General features: G+C 38.5%; 2 protein-coding genes across 2 annotated transcripts; one reads left to right on the top strand and one right to left on the bottom strand.

Moving 5' to 3' along the window:
• The first annotated feature begins 3,177 nt into the window (after positions 1-3,177).
• On the top strand, positions 3,178-8,389 carry LOC112294712 (glycosyltransferase BC10). Its single transcript, XM_024545470.3, has 11 exons — positions 3,178-4,059; positions 4,767-5,057; positions 5,242-5,358; positions 5,526-5,626; positions 5,886-5,957; positions 6,203-6,284; positions 6,467-6,547; positions 6,853-6,954; positions 7,140-7,205; positions 7,368-7,511; positions 7,622-8,389. Exons 2-11 carry the CDS (start codon positions 4,800-4,802, stop codon positions 7,787-7,789), a joined length of 1,191 nt encoding a protein of 396 aa, XP_024401238.1. The 5' UTR covers positions 3,178-4,059; positions 4,767-4,799; the 3' UTR covers positions 7,790-8,389.
• An 852-nt stretch (positions 8,390-9,241) lies between these two features.
• Positions 9,242-13,324, bottom strand: LOC112294713 (transcription factor MYB41). Its single transcript, XM_024545471.3, has 5 exons — positions 13,041-13,324; positions 12,101-12,230; positions 10,496-10,991; positions 10,090-10,192; positions 9,242-9,903 (listed from the first exon to the last, which is right to left on the bottom strand). Exons 1-5 carry the CDS (start codon positions 13,171-13,173, stop codon positions 9,590-9,592), a joined length of 1,176 nt encoding a protein of 391 aa, XP_024401239.1. The 5' UTR covers positions 13,174-13,324; the 3' UTR covers positions 9,242-9,589.
• Positions 13,325-17,313: the final 3,989 nt, after the last annotated feature.

Here is a 17,313-nt window from a genome sequence, read left to right as displayed (position 1 = left end):
TGTATGTCAACATATTTATATTTTTATATTTTTGTTAAATCCATAAGCAATCCAATCAACAATATTTCTAAAAGCATTTGTATTAAAATCTGCAATGGTATTTCTATTTTATTTTTAAAAAATTAAAACTGATTTCAAAATTAAAACTGATTTTACATTTTACAATTTTACATTTTACAATTTCAAAACATGCTCACAACTAGGCTAGATTGGTAGATTAGTAGCTTCACTTTGGAGCCTCCCATCGTCACCAAGGATTGTTCACCAAGATTTAAAGTATCATGTATCTTGTCTCCCTTCTTTAAGAATATTATTGGATTTTCAGAGCATAAAGGTAAAAGAATCTTTATGCAAAGAAATTAATATATTCCAATCTTAAACAAAAGAGAAAGAGCTATTGGAAGTTAGTATTCAAAACTAAGATTTGTAAGTGATTTGTTTTTAGTAGAGATTTTGATTTGGGTAATATCTTGAGTTTTTAGACGAATTTTTGGCTCAAAATTTTCATATGTGTAGGTGACTATGTTGAAAAGTTGTATATAAAAAATTCACAGTATTTGAGCTTTGGATTTTTGAGATATGATAGAATTAGTACATGAGTGCCTAGAAATTGATATGTTTAGTACCTACTAACAATTAGGCAATATCCAAAGATCTATAATGAATTTATGGTTGATTCTTTTGTATAGAGGTAGTGAAAGATATAAATTAACTTATGGAGAATTTTAAATCCAATTGGATGATTAGATTAAAAGTTATTGAGTGATACATATATGGAAGGAATCTCCACAGAAGTAGAAGTGATTTTAGGATATCTAATCACATCTTGGATACTTTTGTGCATCCTAGACTTGTGTATTTAATGTAGTTGTCTTCTTAAAGACAAGCTATAAATATATTTTTTTTTTAAGCAATTACTGGCACTCAGAGGTCCAACATTTTCTTGAGGCAAACTCTCTCTACCACAACAACGTGTGGAAAGCAGGGGTCAAGTCTCATATACCTAGTTTATTAAATTATGTTCTGCTGAGCTAATTCAATCCCCGAAAATAGTTGCACCATAGTCTACATGACATGAGGAGGCCTATTGTACTAAGTAGGGTCCACCAAGTTCTCTGTGATATATATGTTTGGCCTAATTGCACTTAAAAAAAAATAGTTGTGATAGCTTATTAAGTTGAAGGATAAATAATAATGACAAATAGAGGCAATTTTATATCTACAACTTGGTATAATTATGTACTTCTTTAATTTTTATATATTTTGGAAAAGAAAAAAAAATTATCAGAATTAATTTGTTAATTTATGATAGTAGTTTTTTATCTACATTTTATTAATATTTTTATAATTTCTAATGAAAATCTTTAAATCAAAAATTTTAAAGCATAGAATTATTGATTAGAATTTAATATTGGATATATTAACAATAAATATCTATATTATTTAAGTATATGGAAATAAGTGAATTATGTTAGGTAGTTAATATTTCTCTTATAAAATATCAAGGAATCTTTTTAGACATAGATTATACCTATAGATTTATCTAGACATGGCACATGGGCTATGGTACTTCTCTAAAAAGTTTTTTATTTTAAAGAAGTCACTATTGTAGCATCTTAGACCTTGTATGTTGGCCAATCTTGTATCTTATCAATGCCTTTCTAGCATCCCAATCTTGATTTAAGTCTCTTTAGTTCTTTGTATTAGGCAGTATCCATTCTAATTCTTTTCTATCTCATTATTATGTTTTAATTTAATTAATTAATTATTTTTTTCATTCTCAGTCTTTAAAAAGTATAACTTTTTTTAAATGCCTAAATTCATGTCCTTCACAACAATAAAATACTAAAAAAATAAAAATTATATCAATAAAAATAGTAATCAATCTATTAATTTAAAATATATATATAAATTATAAATTTGGTACTAATTTAATATTTTTAAATATGATAAAGCTATTGTTTGTATTTAATAATATTTTCACAATGTTTAAATATTAATTTATATACAATGTACATAAAGATCTTATATAATATCATATTACAAACATAATTATATTTACTTTCCATCAATTTCATTTTATTTATTTTGATATATTCATTAAAAAAATATTATGATTTTTAATAAAAAATAATTATAATAAACATTCAATTTTTTATTTTTTTATTTTAAATGTACATGGATAAAAAGCGACACAATTGACCTAAAGATTAATTTAATGATAAACTTCAATCACCTTCAAAGTTCAGTTATTCCAACATACAAATCCGATCCAAAAAAACCCATCTTTGTGGTCAAATAAATAAATAAACAAATAAATAAAAATCCACAAACAAGAATTAGGAATGTGTTCATATTCAATGTTGCAACATTTCAATGAAACCTAATTCTAAATCCTCCAAATTAGCTCATGCACATGTAATTTTGTCTGCAACTTCTTTGCAAGAAAACAAAGGCTCACAAATTTAAAGAAACGTTCTTAGAAATTGACAACACAAGAAACTTCACATCCCATCCAATAAACACATCACTTTGCAGTATAATTTAACTACGTTAAGTTGTTGATTCCAATTAACGTTAACCCACAATTAAAAAGTGTGACTTTGACCCTTCTGACTCCTGTAAACGTTTAGTCTTCTCCTACTTTTATTATTATTCTTATATATTTTACGTTTTCAAGGCTGTCTTCTAGAATGTGCAGGAAGGAGAAAAGATCCCCCCCTCTCCCCCTCCCCCCCCAGCCAATGAACGAACAGTATTATGGAAAAATTTATGGCCACTAATCGGGGAGGGCGGAGATAGGACTACACGGGTTTCGGGGGGTGGAGGAGCGAAACCCGTGTGGCCAGGTAGGTGCCGCGAACCTCCAATCGACGGCGTCCCCCGGACGGCGCCCCCCACTTGCAGCCCGTCCCGACATTTCTTGTCGACGTCGTCGCCACCCCCTCCAGCGGGCAGCCATTCAAATTTTCCCCCTCACGAAGGATCAAAGAAACCTCTCCTCCCGCTGTGCCTCGGGTGGGGCTCCCCGTCTCTTTTTCCACTGCACCGGGGGTTGAGGCCACCCATGCACGAGTGTAGTCCATTTGTGGGGCCATGTGGTTTGTTGGTTTGCTTCTAATTTTGAAAGAGTTGTTTTATTTGGGGGGGGGGGGGGGGGGTGAACTTCTCATAACTGCTGAGTTGTTGTGTGTGTGTACCCAACACGCAGTAGATCTGATCTGGCTCCGCCGCATTCGGGGGAAGGGTGAAACAACCAAAGACGGAGCTGCCAGTTTCTCGCAATTTTTTGTTCCCAAAAGCAACTTAGCCTTGCATTGGAGTAGTGATTAGTGTCGTTAAATGCGGAGATTGGGTGGAATGGGTTGTTGTGGTGAGGGACTAAGAGCTTTTGGTTGGAGCTGAATTCTCCCGGTTTCGCGCTGTGGGCGCATGCCCCGAAGCCTTTGGAAGTTGTCACTGGAAAGGAATGAATCTGTGACAGAGAAGAAGTCTATGCTTGGGTTAGATGCTTTTTTTCTTTTTTGTTGTTTTTTGTTTTTCCGCTACACTTTTCTTTCTTCCCTTTCCTTCCTTCCGTCCTTCCTCTCTCGCAGGGCTCTAAACCCCTGAAGCTAAAGGGGACACGGGAATCTGGCGCCATGGAAACGAGTTGTGCTTGGGAGTTTTCAAGTTGGACTGAGTTGTTGCTGTGTGACGACTGTCCAATGAGGAAGAAGGCGCATGCTTCGATTCCTCGCATGTGCATGACGTGGTTGTGATTGGGGCAAACATTTTGCTGTGTTATGGGGTTTTGGCCGAAGGTTGAGGCAGTTTGTTGAGCGATATTGTGCTGCGAGGCTTTGTTTGTGTTTTGTTCTTCTTTCTTTTCCTTCTGTAGACATGGAGTCCAGGTGTTAATGGGGATTTCGAGTCTGACAGTGACGTGACAGCGAGATGGGTTGAAAAGACGAGTGGGATGTTTCGGATGAGTTTTTTTCTCTTGTGGCAAGTATGATAGCTGCGCGGTGATTCACTGGTATTTTGGAAGGACGAGGACGTGCAGGCGTTTCTTTTAAGGTGGGTGCGTCCACCTCGATGCCATTTCGGAGTAGTTATTGCCTGTGGAATTGGGAGACCTTGATATCGAAGGAATTTGACGTCTGATGTGGAGTATAATAATATAATAATAATAATAATAATAATAATCATAATTTCAAATTTTGGTGATTTTCGTTTTGTTCAAACATCTTTTCTTCAAGAGCAGGGGCGTTTCGTGGGCATTGGAATAGTTCGTACCTTGGTGTACAGTTTTGAACTGGTGATTGTGGTTATTTTTTTACACTGCGAGTTCGCACGTGTGGGTACGTGTTGGGAAAGGCATAATTTTGCAGAGCTTGCAGTTGCGGTGATGTGTTGAGGTTTACATTCAGCTGAACTCCAACACAGTATCACACTCAAGTTGTGCTGAACTTGTGATGAAAATAAAACTTTTATGTGGAAATGAGATTCAAGGGATCATTTACTGGGTCTATTCCTTGAAGTTGTCATGAATAGAACAGTTTAGTGGACAATGATCTCTGCTCGAAGTTGTGGCGACTCTTCTGACAGTATTTGAAGGAATGGTGGGACGGTGGTTGCTTACCACACTTGGCTGTGCATGAGGGCGTATTCTGGTCTTCAGACGCAGTGCTTGTGCTCTCAATGTTCCCCTGGCTTTCAGGATAGCTACTTGGTAGTGCAACGTGTGTCGCGCCCAATGTGTGATAAGATTTGGGGTTTTGCAGAAGGACATGTAGAGCAGCATTCTAGAACCAGCCATGAAGAGGAAGACGCACGCGCATCCCCGGTGGAGGTGGAGGCTGGGTGGATACCTCTTGGTGGGGGCAGCTATTGTTTTTTTTTTCTTGGTGAAGCTGCAAACATTGATCGTTCGTGATCCCCCTGATTTGGCCGAGCTTCCTGAATCTAGTTTTGAAATTCGACGATTTAGCAATACGACGCAACCGAAGCTGGCGTTTCTGTTCCTTGCTCGTCAGCACTTGCCTCTGGACGTCTTGTGGGAGCATTTCTTTGAGGTTTGCACTAGGACCACTTCTTTCGTGTTTAGCCTTTTGTCATTAATGGCGGCACTTTCATGTCCTTTATGTGGGGGAATGATTGTTGATTGTGATGAGTCGTAAATTTCTATAACTGCTCTTTGTATTGTGCCTCGTGTCGGCAGAGTATTCGTATAATAGAATATTAACTCGTGAAGTGCAGGGAGCTGATTCAAATGAATACAGCGTTTACATTCACACGAGACCTGGTTTTTCTTTTACCAAACATAACACAGCCTGCCGTGCGTTTGTTAATCGTCAGCTGCAAGCCTCTGTACAGGTAAGCCATATGAAGACTTGAAATGAAAATATAGGGATGCAAGCTCTGGTCGACGTTGTTTTATCTGGAAAGGGCTGTTTGGAATTCTGTTTTCAAATGAATAACTGCTCTGAGCCAAATTTTATAGTCAGATAAACACACTTTTCCATTCGCTTTGGAATCTGCAGGTAGAGTGGGGAAAGCCATCCATGATTCAAGCAGAACGACTTTTATTAGCTGAGGCTCTCCAAGATCCCTTGAATGAGAGATTTCTTCTTCTCTCGGATAGGTAGTTTAGCAGTACCCTTCACTATGTTTATATTTTTGTTGGTCGAAGAACGATGATCATATCAGCTGGCTTGTTTTCTTTAGAGATAGTAGGCCTTTAGTTAATCTGCGCATTAAAGGTTTTGTGTCATTAAATGAATATTTTAGTTAGCAGTGGTAGTTGATCTGAATGTCTATGCTTGACTCTGCAACGTGTTATGTTGTTACTGGTCGCCAATCTGACATTCTTGTGAAATTTTTTGGGTTTGCCTCTCTTGCAGCTGCATTCCTCTTTTCAATTTTAATTACATCTACGATTATGTTATGTCCTCTAATAAAAGCTTCGTGGACAGGTAACATCACTAATCTGAAACTTGCATGCTACCTTGTACCGAGTTAATTGAAATTTTCACGCTAAATTCCTTATTGCCCAAGACCTGAACATGCCATGTGCTCTTTTGCTAGGTCATCAGATTGTCACCTGTGCAGACGATCTGTTCAATTTCAGATTTCAGTTTGTTGTTAAATTTAGTCATTGGGTCACAATCATGACATTATGTAAATGTGTTCAAAATTCTAATGCCTTAATGGGAAACAGTTTTTATGACTACAAAGACTATCAATACAATGTCCTTATGGATCCCATTGTTACAGAAGACAAGTGGCGCAAAGGATCGCAGGTATTCTTAAATTCTGAGACGCAAATGTGTTTTTAGAACCAAGTTTAATGGAAAGCTCTCTTTTTCAAATCAATGAGATTGATTTCTGGAATTTGGCCCATTATTATATTAATACACGGTTGCAACTGAGTTCTCTATCTAACAATATGATAATCGAAATTTGGACGTTTTGCTGTTGGCAGTGGTTTACACTCACAAGGAAGCATGCAGAGATGGTTGCCGAGGATTCAAAAGTGTTTTCAACTTTTGTTGATCATTGCAAGGTGTCCTCTGCTTTCCTCCTGGCTTTTTGTACTGACATGAATGTTAGTTGAAGTGAACCCCCGATACGGATGTAGCAAACATTATTAGGATCTACTTTTCTAGAGTGTAACGTTTTATCTCTTAAGATATACAATTACGCATTTTTCTGTAACATGGTAAGTTTTATGTTATTCTTACGATCACCTCTTCTTGAAACTTTTGTGGGGAGCCAAAATAGGCTTATCTTGATGTTTTCAAATAGTGAAACCTCGCTAATTTTCAGTAATTTAGCGCTGGAGCTCATTGTTCTTTGTTAGTGCATTAGTGTTTCTTTTGCAAGGTCCACGATTACGGGACATGGAGTGGATGGTTGACTGGCTTGTTGCAGAAGGCGGTCCCATCTGTTAGTCGAAAGGATGACTATGTGGTATGGCTATGTTCCTCATTGTTTCCTGTAATTGTTGTTTTGACAACACCCGCACGCTATGTACATTGTTCTCGATAAAGTAGAAAATGCGATTATGTTGGATGGTTTAGTCAGGGATGTTTCCTTCCATGAAGTGGCGACAACAAGACTATACATTCTTGACTGGTGAGGTGCTTTGATTACAGAGTAATGACACCGATAGTACTCACAATTGTATACCAGACGAACATTATATTCAGACACTTTTAGCGGTAAGCGCCACGTCTTCCTACATCATTCTTTCTTCGTTTCCTTGTACTACCCTGCCCACGCTCCTATTTTGTAGACTTTGCAGTTGAACGAGCTAGGCTTATTATGATATTTAGTTAACAACGGCAGTACATCAGTTTGAACTGGATGAGGTGTGAATGCAGATGAAGGATATGGAAGGTGAACTTGAACGTCGAACTTTGACATATAGTCGCTGGGAGAGCTCCGACAGCAAAGGCAGTAGGGGTTGGCACCCTGCTGCATTCGACGCTCCTGATATAGCTCTTGACTTCATCAAAGAAATCCAGGTCCCCTTCCGAAAAAGACAGATCATAATTTTTCTCACTGGTCAGTCATGGAGCACGGCAAACGTACCTATGCCTCGGAACTAATTTTATTTTATTTTATTTTATTGTAGGGCTACATCAATGTACGCTACGATTCCGAGTACCGCACGGAGTGGTGCAGTGCTGGCGGCAGGCCCAGGCAATGTTTCCTGTTTGCTAGGAAGTTCACCAAGTTAGCAGTGTTTGAACTCCTCAACATAGCTGAACGCTATGAAAGCAACATTGTTCACGTGGAGTAGATTTGTGGGGGTTGTTGATATTTTACCCAAACCTGTGATTGCTGCAGATTGGCTCCAGAAAGGGTGTGCCATCTGCACATCACAGGATAGTCATCCGCTTCATGGTGTCACCATACATGGGACCATTGGGTAGTGACACAATATCACCTCCAGAGTTTTATATCTCCTGGTGTAGCCACCTTTGTTTTGACCATTGATCACAAAGTTTTGATTGAACCCACGGCAGTGAACCATGCCTGATTATCATGGGATTGTAGTGAACAGTCTGGTGTGCTGCGGAACAGTCTCCAGCACACCACCACTCTTAGGCTGAAAGAACCAGTCTTTTGATGAGCAGGAACGAGCACTGGCATCAGCAATGTTTTTTTTTTTTTTTTTTTTTTTTTTTTGCATTACTGCCTACTTTCGGACATTCGGACTCTGATACAATATGGGAAGATAGGAAAGTTCAACTGACGTAGCTGGCTCAATGGAATGGAACTGTGGCTGTAGCTCACGTCATTGGCAACCACTGATTTTGTCTTTTTTGTCTACCACATTTGACGTCAATTCGTTGAGGTGGTCCCTGACAGCAATGCAGTAAATCTTTGTTTTTGTGCACTTGACAGCTGCTAAAATGGGTCATTTCTTTTATTGCCTCATTGACATGCCTTTGGTACTGAAACTTTTGGTTTTGGGTATGTTGTATCTGGCCATTGTTTGTGAAGAGGTCTTTAGACCTACCAGTACTTTGAGAGGGTATGGTTTAAAAGTTCTGTAAATGTTATTTTATGGAGAAGTTTATTTTATTATTATTTTTTGTTTGTTTGTGATGCTTTGGTTTTTGTAGATAATATCGAGTGAGAAGAGGCCATCACATGTGGCAAACCATTTTTTCAAAGTGATTTTAAATATGATAGCACAAATCTTGAATATCACAATTATGATTGTTAATTGTTTTTGACACTTAATTTTTTTAGAAAGTTTCTTAAGTTTTTGAAAAAACCACCTTTTAAGAGAGACTAAGCACAAACTTCAAGAGACAACAGTGTTCATGCTAAACAAGAAAAAGTACGATCTGATCTATTCCTCTCACAGCTTTTTGATTGATTTTCTTGAACATAAAACCAACTGAGAAAAGATTTTTGGTTACAAACAAAAATAGAAAATTGCGACCTACAATTATAGGAAAATTATGGTAAATTTGAAGTTCTTTGTCAGTTTATCTATGTGCATTTTACGTTCTTTGTCTGTGCGAAACGATTATCGCTTGACAGTGGCAAGGCAAAGAATCACTTGTCATGTTTCTTTCAAGTTAAACTCTGAGCAGTTCGTCACCAAATCTGTATTATTCTACCCGAAATGTTTTGCGATATTCCTCAAATCAGCATGTTGAAGTCCATATCGATCAATTAGAATTCTCCTTTTTGGAGTGAACCGTGGTACTCCATAGCCAGTGAACATAGAGACCGATTTAACCTTAGAGTTGTCGATCTTTATTGAATCGTTGAGCCCAAGCTGTTCTTTGCAGTTGACTCTTATTCAGTTTCAAAAATCTATTGTATTTTTACAGTTGAGGACGTAAATACTAATTATTTTCAAGGACGTTGAGATTGTAAAGTGAAGGATGATGAATAGCTTAGGTTCTTCAAAATTTGGATGCCTACTTGAAATAATGCGTGTCGGAGCAAGTATTATCTGGTAGCTTCTTTGTAAGAAACCTATGTGAGGGTGGAAATGGTATATGATCAGCCAAAGAACTGCGAGTGTCCTACTCTAGACTCCTATTGTTAATGGTGGATGAATCTTCTTCACATAATTTTAGCTCATTATGGAGCCTAACTCAGAAAAGTCCCATAAAAAGACATCAGAATTAAGAACCTTTTCAAGTCCAGCAACATCGCCATTGACAAGACTTGTGTTGCTGCAGCTGCTACCACTTGGGCTTGGGCTCCATGGTTCTATTTCGCAGCTTGTGGGAACATTGGTGTTCGTACTGGGGGTTTCCTGACAGTGGCTTCTCGAACTTGTTCCTTTTTGATTACACAAGAGAGCTGTTAACATGTGTGGTGCGTCAGCCATACATGGGTACTGCAAATTCGGAATGCTGGAATTTGCACCTCCTGTTGCTGTACCTGCAGATTCATAACTTTTCATGTGAGTACGAATGTTTTAGACTGAAATTGTTAGAAAAAAACACAACTGCTCTTATTAATTAGCTGCAATTTGTAAGTCTTTCCCCTTCTCAAAATGGTTTTAAGTGAATTTTTCCGTGTAAAGTTCAACTCGGGTACTTATGCTTGTAGGTTTTAGAAGGTTACCTGGGCTCCCACACTCTCCTCGGTAAAACCGTCCGCTCACCAGAGCCGTATTTCTGGACATACTGTCTTCTCTTGGCTTTAAAACATCTCCAACGCGTTGCATCTGCAAGGGTCAAAACATGATCTGGTAACTAATTTGTATGTACCATTGTGATGTCTTGTAACACCACGAAAGCTTTAGTTGCGTGGTTCGAAGCTTCCGGTTAACTCCTTGCGTATCTAATAGACTTGTAATACTACATACATGTTTTAGATTTCATTTGTTTCAAGTACATTTAGGATCAAGCCATACTACATCAACACCAAAGAGGAGGGTAGGAATAAGATGACTGGGTCAGAATGCAGAAAACGTCTCTGAATCATGAAATGGTCACTGAACCTGTTAATGTTTCGTTGACCTGATTACCTCATTTGTTTGTCCAGCTCTTGAGAGGCTGTACTTAAATTTTTGCACGACAGCATCAACTTGAAGGTTTTGATTTGTTAGCCTTGAGTTATACTGATCGTTGACAGATGTGTCATATGCATTTGCAATGACCGACCTTGGTTGTGAGGCACAAGACTGTGGACCAGCAACTATGTCCCATGATTGTCGCCCAACCGAAAATCCATGAGGAATATTCGGCAAGGTAACGTTAGAGCCATCGGATTGCCAGTCGGGTCGTTTTCTCATCAAGACATTTAGCATGTCGTCCTTAAAACAACCAAGCGTCGCCTCAGCAATGTCACCTCCTTTGGGAAGTGCCATACTGCCGGCTAGATCAGCTAAAAGCTGAGAAATAGGTTTATGTGTGATGGGATCAATGCCCATTTCACATAATTTTTTCTTGAGACGCGTATTCCAATAGTTTTTCACGTCATTATCAGTTCGTCCTGGAAGTTGTGCAGCAATGAGAGACCACCTACAAAAGCCAAAAAATTGATGAGCTTCTGCACATGAGGTGAATTGAAGCATTAGCACGACATGTCTTTCCTACTTGTGTCTCAAATCGCTGTATGCGAAAGGTGTGCATTCAGTACAGTGTAGTCAAGTGAGAGGTCAAGATCTCCTTGCACTAAATCAATGTTTAGTCTGTATTTAGAGAAGTCTACCTAGAGTCATGGCCATAATCATGACCCAAACAACACCATACGATAAGCCATATGGACCTTGGTTTGTTCTTCGTTAACTACGCTATGTGTAGTAGTGAAGGTTGTCAAAATCGGCTTCCAATACTATTCTTTGCCTACACTTCAACCTTAAACACGATCCTCCCCATCGCATGCTGTAGCAGAGAAACGATTAAATGTAGTAAATTGGTTACAAAATGAAGCGCTCAAATCTGGTTCGCTAAATTAGTTGGATAAGCAAGTCCCTTCCAAAATATATCCTTGAGAGACGTACTAAGTGTAGACCACTTGCGCACCTCTGCACGAAATCCGTCAACCTACGGGAAAAAAAAAAAAAAAAAAAAAAAAAAATCTACCTTTTTAGTATGCAATTCGAGAATCAGAATGCTAGAAGCGTAGTAGTTCTAGAATTAAAGAGAGTTCACTTCAAAAACTATATTAAGCGCTGAGGGTACGTCTGCAATTGAATATGAGCGTTACAAGTACAACCGTTATCTATTGAAAATTTACTTTCCGATTTTTAAGGACGTTAATAAAGAGCGAAGTGCCAATGGACCTGGATACCGTAGCAGTTCCTATCACATGTTTCTGACGTGATGCGTAGCAAATGCATTGTTGTTAATCCTCATTAACCCATAACCGGTCATCCTTCACGGTAAATGCATGGAGCGGATAAGTTTCTGTTCCTCAAGTGTGACCATCGTGCTGCGCCACAAGTGACGGAATTGAGGCATAGAGCTGAACAGATCTCTTCATTCTGTAGAATAGGCCACGAAAAGTGGCAATTACATGACGGTAACGACAAAGTTGGTGCACTAATCGGAATCAATATCAGAACCTCATGAAATTCCAGCAACTCTTCTAACTAGAACAAGCAAAGAAAAGGTAAACAATTAGGTACCGGCTTCCCAGGGCTGCATGAAGGTTGACGATGAGCTGTTCTTCATGATCGGTAAATCGCCCGTGCTTGAGATCTGGTCGCAAATAGTTCGTCCAGCGCAGTCTACAGCTTTTCCCGCACCGCTGCAAACCTGTCAAGTTCCCTTACACAATTGAATTCATGTGTTCCGTTCTGTAAAGTCATTTATAATGTGAATTCCAGTCTCGGCCCGAGCAAACTATAAAACAATTGTTATCTCTAGCTCAACACCATGACTCTTCATGTCGACTGCTCGTTGTGCACACAAATCGTACACGATGATGTATCAGAATTCTTACAGCTCAACTTTGTAAGAGAGCAGTTGAAGCAAACGAACGACTCACAACTGCAGTTGTGGTGTTGGCAAGACCAAGATGATCTGTAGTATTGCTCTTAATTAATGCAGAAGTTGCAATAATTTAAAGATCGGGCAAGGTCATTGATAGGAACTGAAGGAACATGCAAGGCCTAGCACAGGTAAATCAACCACTACAAGGAATACCACGTGTACTTCAAGCTAAGACATGTAAATGTTGAATGTCATTTAGACAGTCAGGTCGAGTAAAATTAATCATGGAATATTATGAACCGGGGAGTATAGATATGTAGTCTTATCATGAACACCAATTGAAATCGGGAAGGATGTAAACCAATTGAAACATAAGGAGATGTAAGCGATGCATGCACCCGAACTGAACAACCGATTACTCGCAACGGAGGTTCTAATCTCCACTGTTCAAAGCCATTTTCCTCAAGAGTATCCTCAGATCATCACGAGGTCACTTTCCGGTTGAACTTCGCTCAAAAACACAGACTCATTCGTTATATATAACAAGGCAGCGATCATGAGTCCGAACACTGCATGTTCATGGACGCGAGCACAGAATGAATTCACGACGTTGAATGAGCTAGCATCCGGTACCAGCTTTCTTCGGCAGCGTGCGCCAGCTTCCAGTTCCATGCTGAGCAATGCAGGCCAGTAGCTTGGCATCCTCCTCCGGCGTCCAGGGCCCCCGCTTAACGCTGTCTTTCTCGCAGCACGGAGCGCGGCCCATGGCGCTCGCAGGCACCTAGTGTCTCCCCACGCAGAATTGACTGCCCCTCCACTCTGAAGCTCTAACGCCTCCTTTGCGGCCTTGTCATTCAGAATCAGACCCCGAAGACACGGAAAGGAAGGGATCGAAAGAAAGAACAGCAGGAAAGAATCCGAGTCGAAGGAAGACGAAACCAGCACAGAAGATGGCCAAGATCCAGGCAGACACAGCAGCAGCAACAGGCAGAGAGCAGGAAAGGGAGAAGGGGGGGGGGAGGAGAAAGGGAAAGGGAAGAGAGAAGGGAGGGAACGGGACGGGTCGGGGGGGGGGGGAGAGGAGGACCTGGCCTGGGGTACGGGGAATGCGGCGCACGTGGCGGGGGCGACGGGGGACTCATGTGTTGTGCGCTGGCCTGTTCCTGCGGACCCCCCGCCCCTCGTGAGCAGCTCCCCTCCCTTTCCTTTGTTAGCCCCAGCGACGGAGAAAGGGGCCTCGTCGTCGTCTCGGCACTTACCCCCCCCCCCCCCCCCCCGCCCTACTATTTGCTAGTCAGTCTCCTCCCTGGCTTCTTCTTCTGTTCCAGGCCGGGTTTCGGTGAACTAGAACTGCCCACGCCCTCCATCGCTCCCCTCCCCATCGCCCCCCGTGGGTTAACCGGGTCTTCCCCAGTGTGGGTTATGGTCCCGCGCTTCCAGCATGATGTTCTTATACTGGCGGTGACATATCTCTTCTCAATCCCCCTACTCACTCACTCACTTACTAACTCACATCTTTAGTTGGAATTCCATTTTCACTGAGCAGAGTTTGAGTGGTGCATTTATCCTCGTCTTGTTGCTCCACGAGCTGAATACTGTTTTTTATTACTAGTGTACTGCTATTTTGGATTCAAATAGGTCAATTTCAGTGGTCTAAGCATATGATTTGAGCAGTTTCGTGACTAAGCATGAAATTCTGAATAGAGTCAATTTCAGCGTTTCTCAATTTCTTGGGTTATGGAGCTCTTGTATTCTAACTTGGATTCAATGTCATTTTGTCATATTTTTTTCCCCTATCTCTGCTTCTCTTCTGTCTTTCTATGTTGCACTTGTGGAAAACAAATGGATGTGTAAATTTGATTTAAACCAAATAAATGGTCTATCATTTTTTATTTTTTATTTTTTAAGAATGGGGTTCAGTGCTCTCTACAGTGGTAGAGACAACATAACATTGGGTAAAAAGGAAATATGTATATATATAAATGGAAAAAAAAAAAGCATTTCATTAATGGAGGCAAAGTACATATATTCATGGGAAAAGGACTATGCTGTAAATCATGTACTCCACCATGGCCAATTATTAGAGGTGCCACACTCCAAGACTCAAAGTACCACAAAAGGCTCTCTTGCTTGCAAGCCAAAGCCACAAACACATCATCCTCCATTAGCCAGCACTTGTTGTCAAGTTTTTAGTTTAATATTTTGTCATGTGAGTGGTGTTGCATAAGCAATAATTCCATGGTATTTGCAGTCATTGCCACAAAGTGCACAAAGAATCATACACTTATCATAACTTTTGTAAAAGTATTCTCCACTTTGGAAGACTTTGGAACTACTTTGTCATTTTTTTATACTAAGGGGCACATGGGTTTTTGCAAGTGGATCATGTATGTGCAATTTAACAATGACAACAATACATAAAATTCAACAATATTCCAAAAAAGTATTCATTTATACAAGAGATTTATCCAAACATGGTGATATATATATTTTTTATAACTCAACTGAAGGTTCAAATTATGATAGTCAAAGAGTGTCTTTATCTAAATAAATTCTTATTTCAGGACAGTAAAAGAGACAGGCTCTTGTTTCTTTAACATCATACTTACAAGTATTTTAGTATAATAATATTTTATTTTTACTTTTATAAATAGATAAATTAATTTAATTTCCAATTTTGTTGACAATCAGTAACAACAAATTCAAATGTAAGTGATTAATAAAAGTATCAAATTATATACATATATATATATATATATATATGTCGTAAATCAATTTATTGATATTCAAAATTATGTTGGTATTACTTTATTCCAATTTAAAATCCCATGAAAATCATGTACTTTACATCCTTATTGAAATATAATTAAAGTTTTAATTAACTATTAGATTCTTAGGTAAAATTTACCCTTTAATATGTATCTATATATATATATATATATATATATAAAATTATTAATAAACTTAAGCTCATGTAATCAAATCACATAAATTAATGCTTCATAAAAGTAAATAAGAGAAGATGAGAGAAACTCAATCAATAAGTTTCAAATAAAATATTATTTTTTACATGTTATTTTTGTCTTATGATAGATTGAAGTATAAAATCGTAACTTGGCAAGTGTTATTTCTAATAATGTGAATTTTAAAAACATAGATATAATTAATGCTCTTTGAATCTATTATTGAAAGGCGTTTGATTTCAGAAAATAATATTCTTTCCTTTTGTAACTACAGCCAATTTTTAAAACGCTTTAGGAATTATTTATTTGTTTATTTGTTAAAATTCTTATGAAATGTAAAACTATAAGCTTAAATTGACAAAACATTGATCTACATGTAGAAAATAATATAAAAATTCTACTAAAATTAGATTATATATTTACAAACATATTTATAATTCTTAGTAATAATGGCTATTTTTTAGATGCTTAGGTATCATTCAAGAGAACTTTAAGAAACAAATATTACATTGTATCATTTTAAAAAAATAACTCAATATGTCATATTGAAGTAATTCCTCATGAAAACATTTCAAAACATAACAAAATTTCATATGCATACAGGGATAATGTATATTTTTTCATAGAAAACAAGTGAAGATAGATGACATCCGGACCCAAGTTGTAATCAAGATTGATACATAGAAAGAACCAAAGGAGTGATTTTTATTATAGAAATGTGCAAGAGAGTCACTATATTAATGCCTTCTTGATGGGGTTTGCCAGTGAAAGCAGAAGTCAACTGGGGGATAATTGGCATGGCCCATGTCCTCCTGTACTACAACTTCAAGGGAAGAAGAGAACTAGAAAGAGAAGGAGAACAGAATAGAATAGAATAGAAGGAGAAGGGGAAGGGGGCTTACCAAAGGGGCCAAGAGGTGGAGGGGGATCGATCCCATGGTACCTACTACACTCCCTCACCCCTTCCAACCCAGCCAGGTGACAAATTCCACTGTGGAACTGTCCTCCTCCCCACTGGGAGAGGGGGGGTTCAATGACAGATCCTTGTGGGTGCCTGCCTGCCTGCGCAGCTATAATGATGCGACTCCCACGCAGATGAAGTTGGGTTTGCATGGAAATGGAAATGGATGGATGTGACACAACCCAGTGAGTGAGTGTGCCAGGACAACAATGTCAGCCTGCATAACTGGTGATCATATATACATGGGAAGTCACCCCCACTAAGACCCCCTCCCCACTCACTACGCCATGGAAACCCACTCCAATCTATATATACATACACACACACACACACACATATATATATATATATATATATATGTGTGTAGAGAGAGAGAGAGAGAGAGAGAGAGAGTTAATGCTTGTAGGAGTGAAATGACAATTTTCCAAGTGAATTGTTTCTTTGAACATGGCATTTGAGTAGAATCCATGGAATTCAATATAAGAAATGTTTGATTGGCAAAAAATAAATAAAAATAAATGTGTGTGTGGAAATAAAAGGAATGAAGGAATGCATGAATGAATGAATGAATGGATGGATGGGTGAGTGTGTTACCATTGTTTGTTTCATGTGGTGACGTACTATTGAGCTACAATCCAAACCACCATACGGAATGTTTTTGATTGTTTTTGATCGGATGCTCCTTCTTCTTTTTCCTTTTTTTATGGTGGAAACTTTTGAGGATTGATTTTTATTTATTTTTTCATTTTTTTAATGTTTTTTCTTTTACTTTTACTTTTTGGATCATCCAGTTTATTTTTGTGCAGAGTTTTGTTTGTTATTTGGGACATTTTTGAAGTTTGCAAAGCTGCTGACTCAATGTCACATTATTTGAGACCTTGTGATTGTATTTAAATTCATACATTCATTATGATTTATCTGATTATTGTTTGTTCCATTATCAAAATATTTTGTTTTGTGCAGAGAGTTGGTTGTCAAGTAG

Source organism: Physcomitrium patens, chromosome 17 (assembly GCF_059467195.1).
Source record: "Physcomitrium patens ecotype Gransden chromosome 17, ASM5946719v1, whole genome shotgun sequence".
Classification (NCBI taxonomy): domain Eukaryota; kingdom Viridiplantae; phylum Streptophyta; class Bryopsida; order Funariales; family Funariaceae; genus Physcomitrium; species Physcomitrium patens.
The sequence above is the reverse complement of the archived record's forward strand: the minus strand, read 5'-3'. Positions and strand labels throughout refer to the sequence as shown.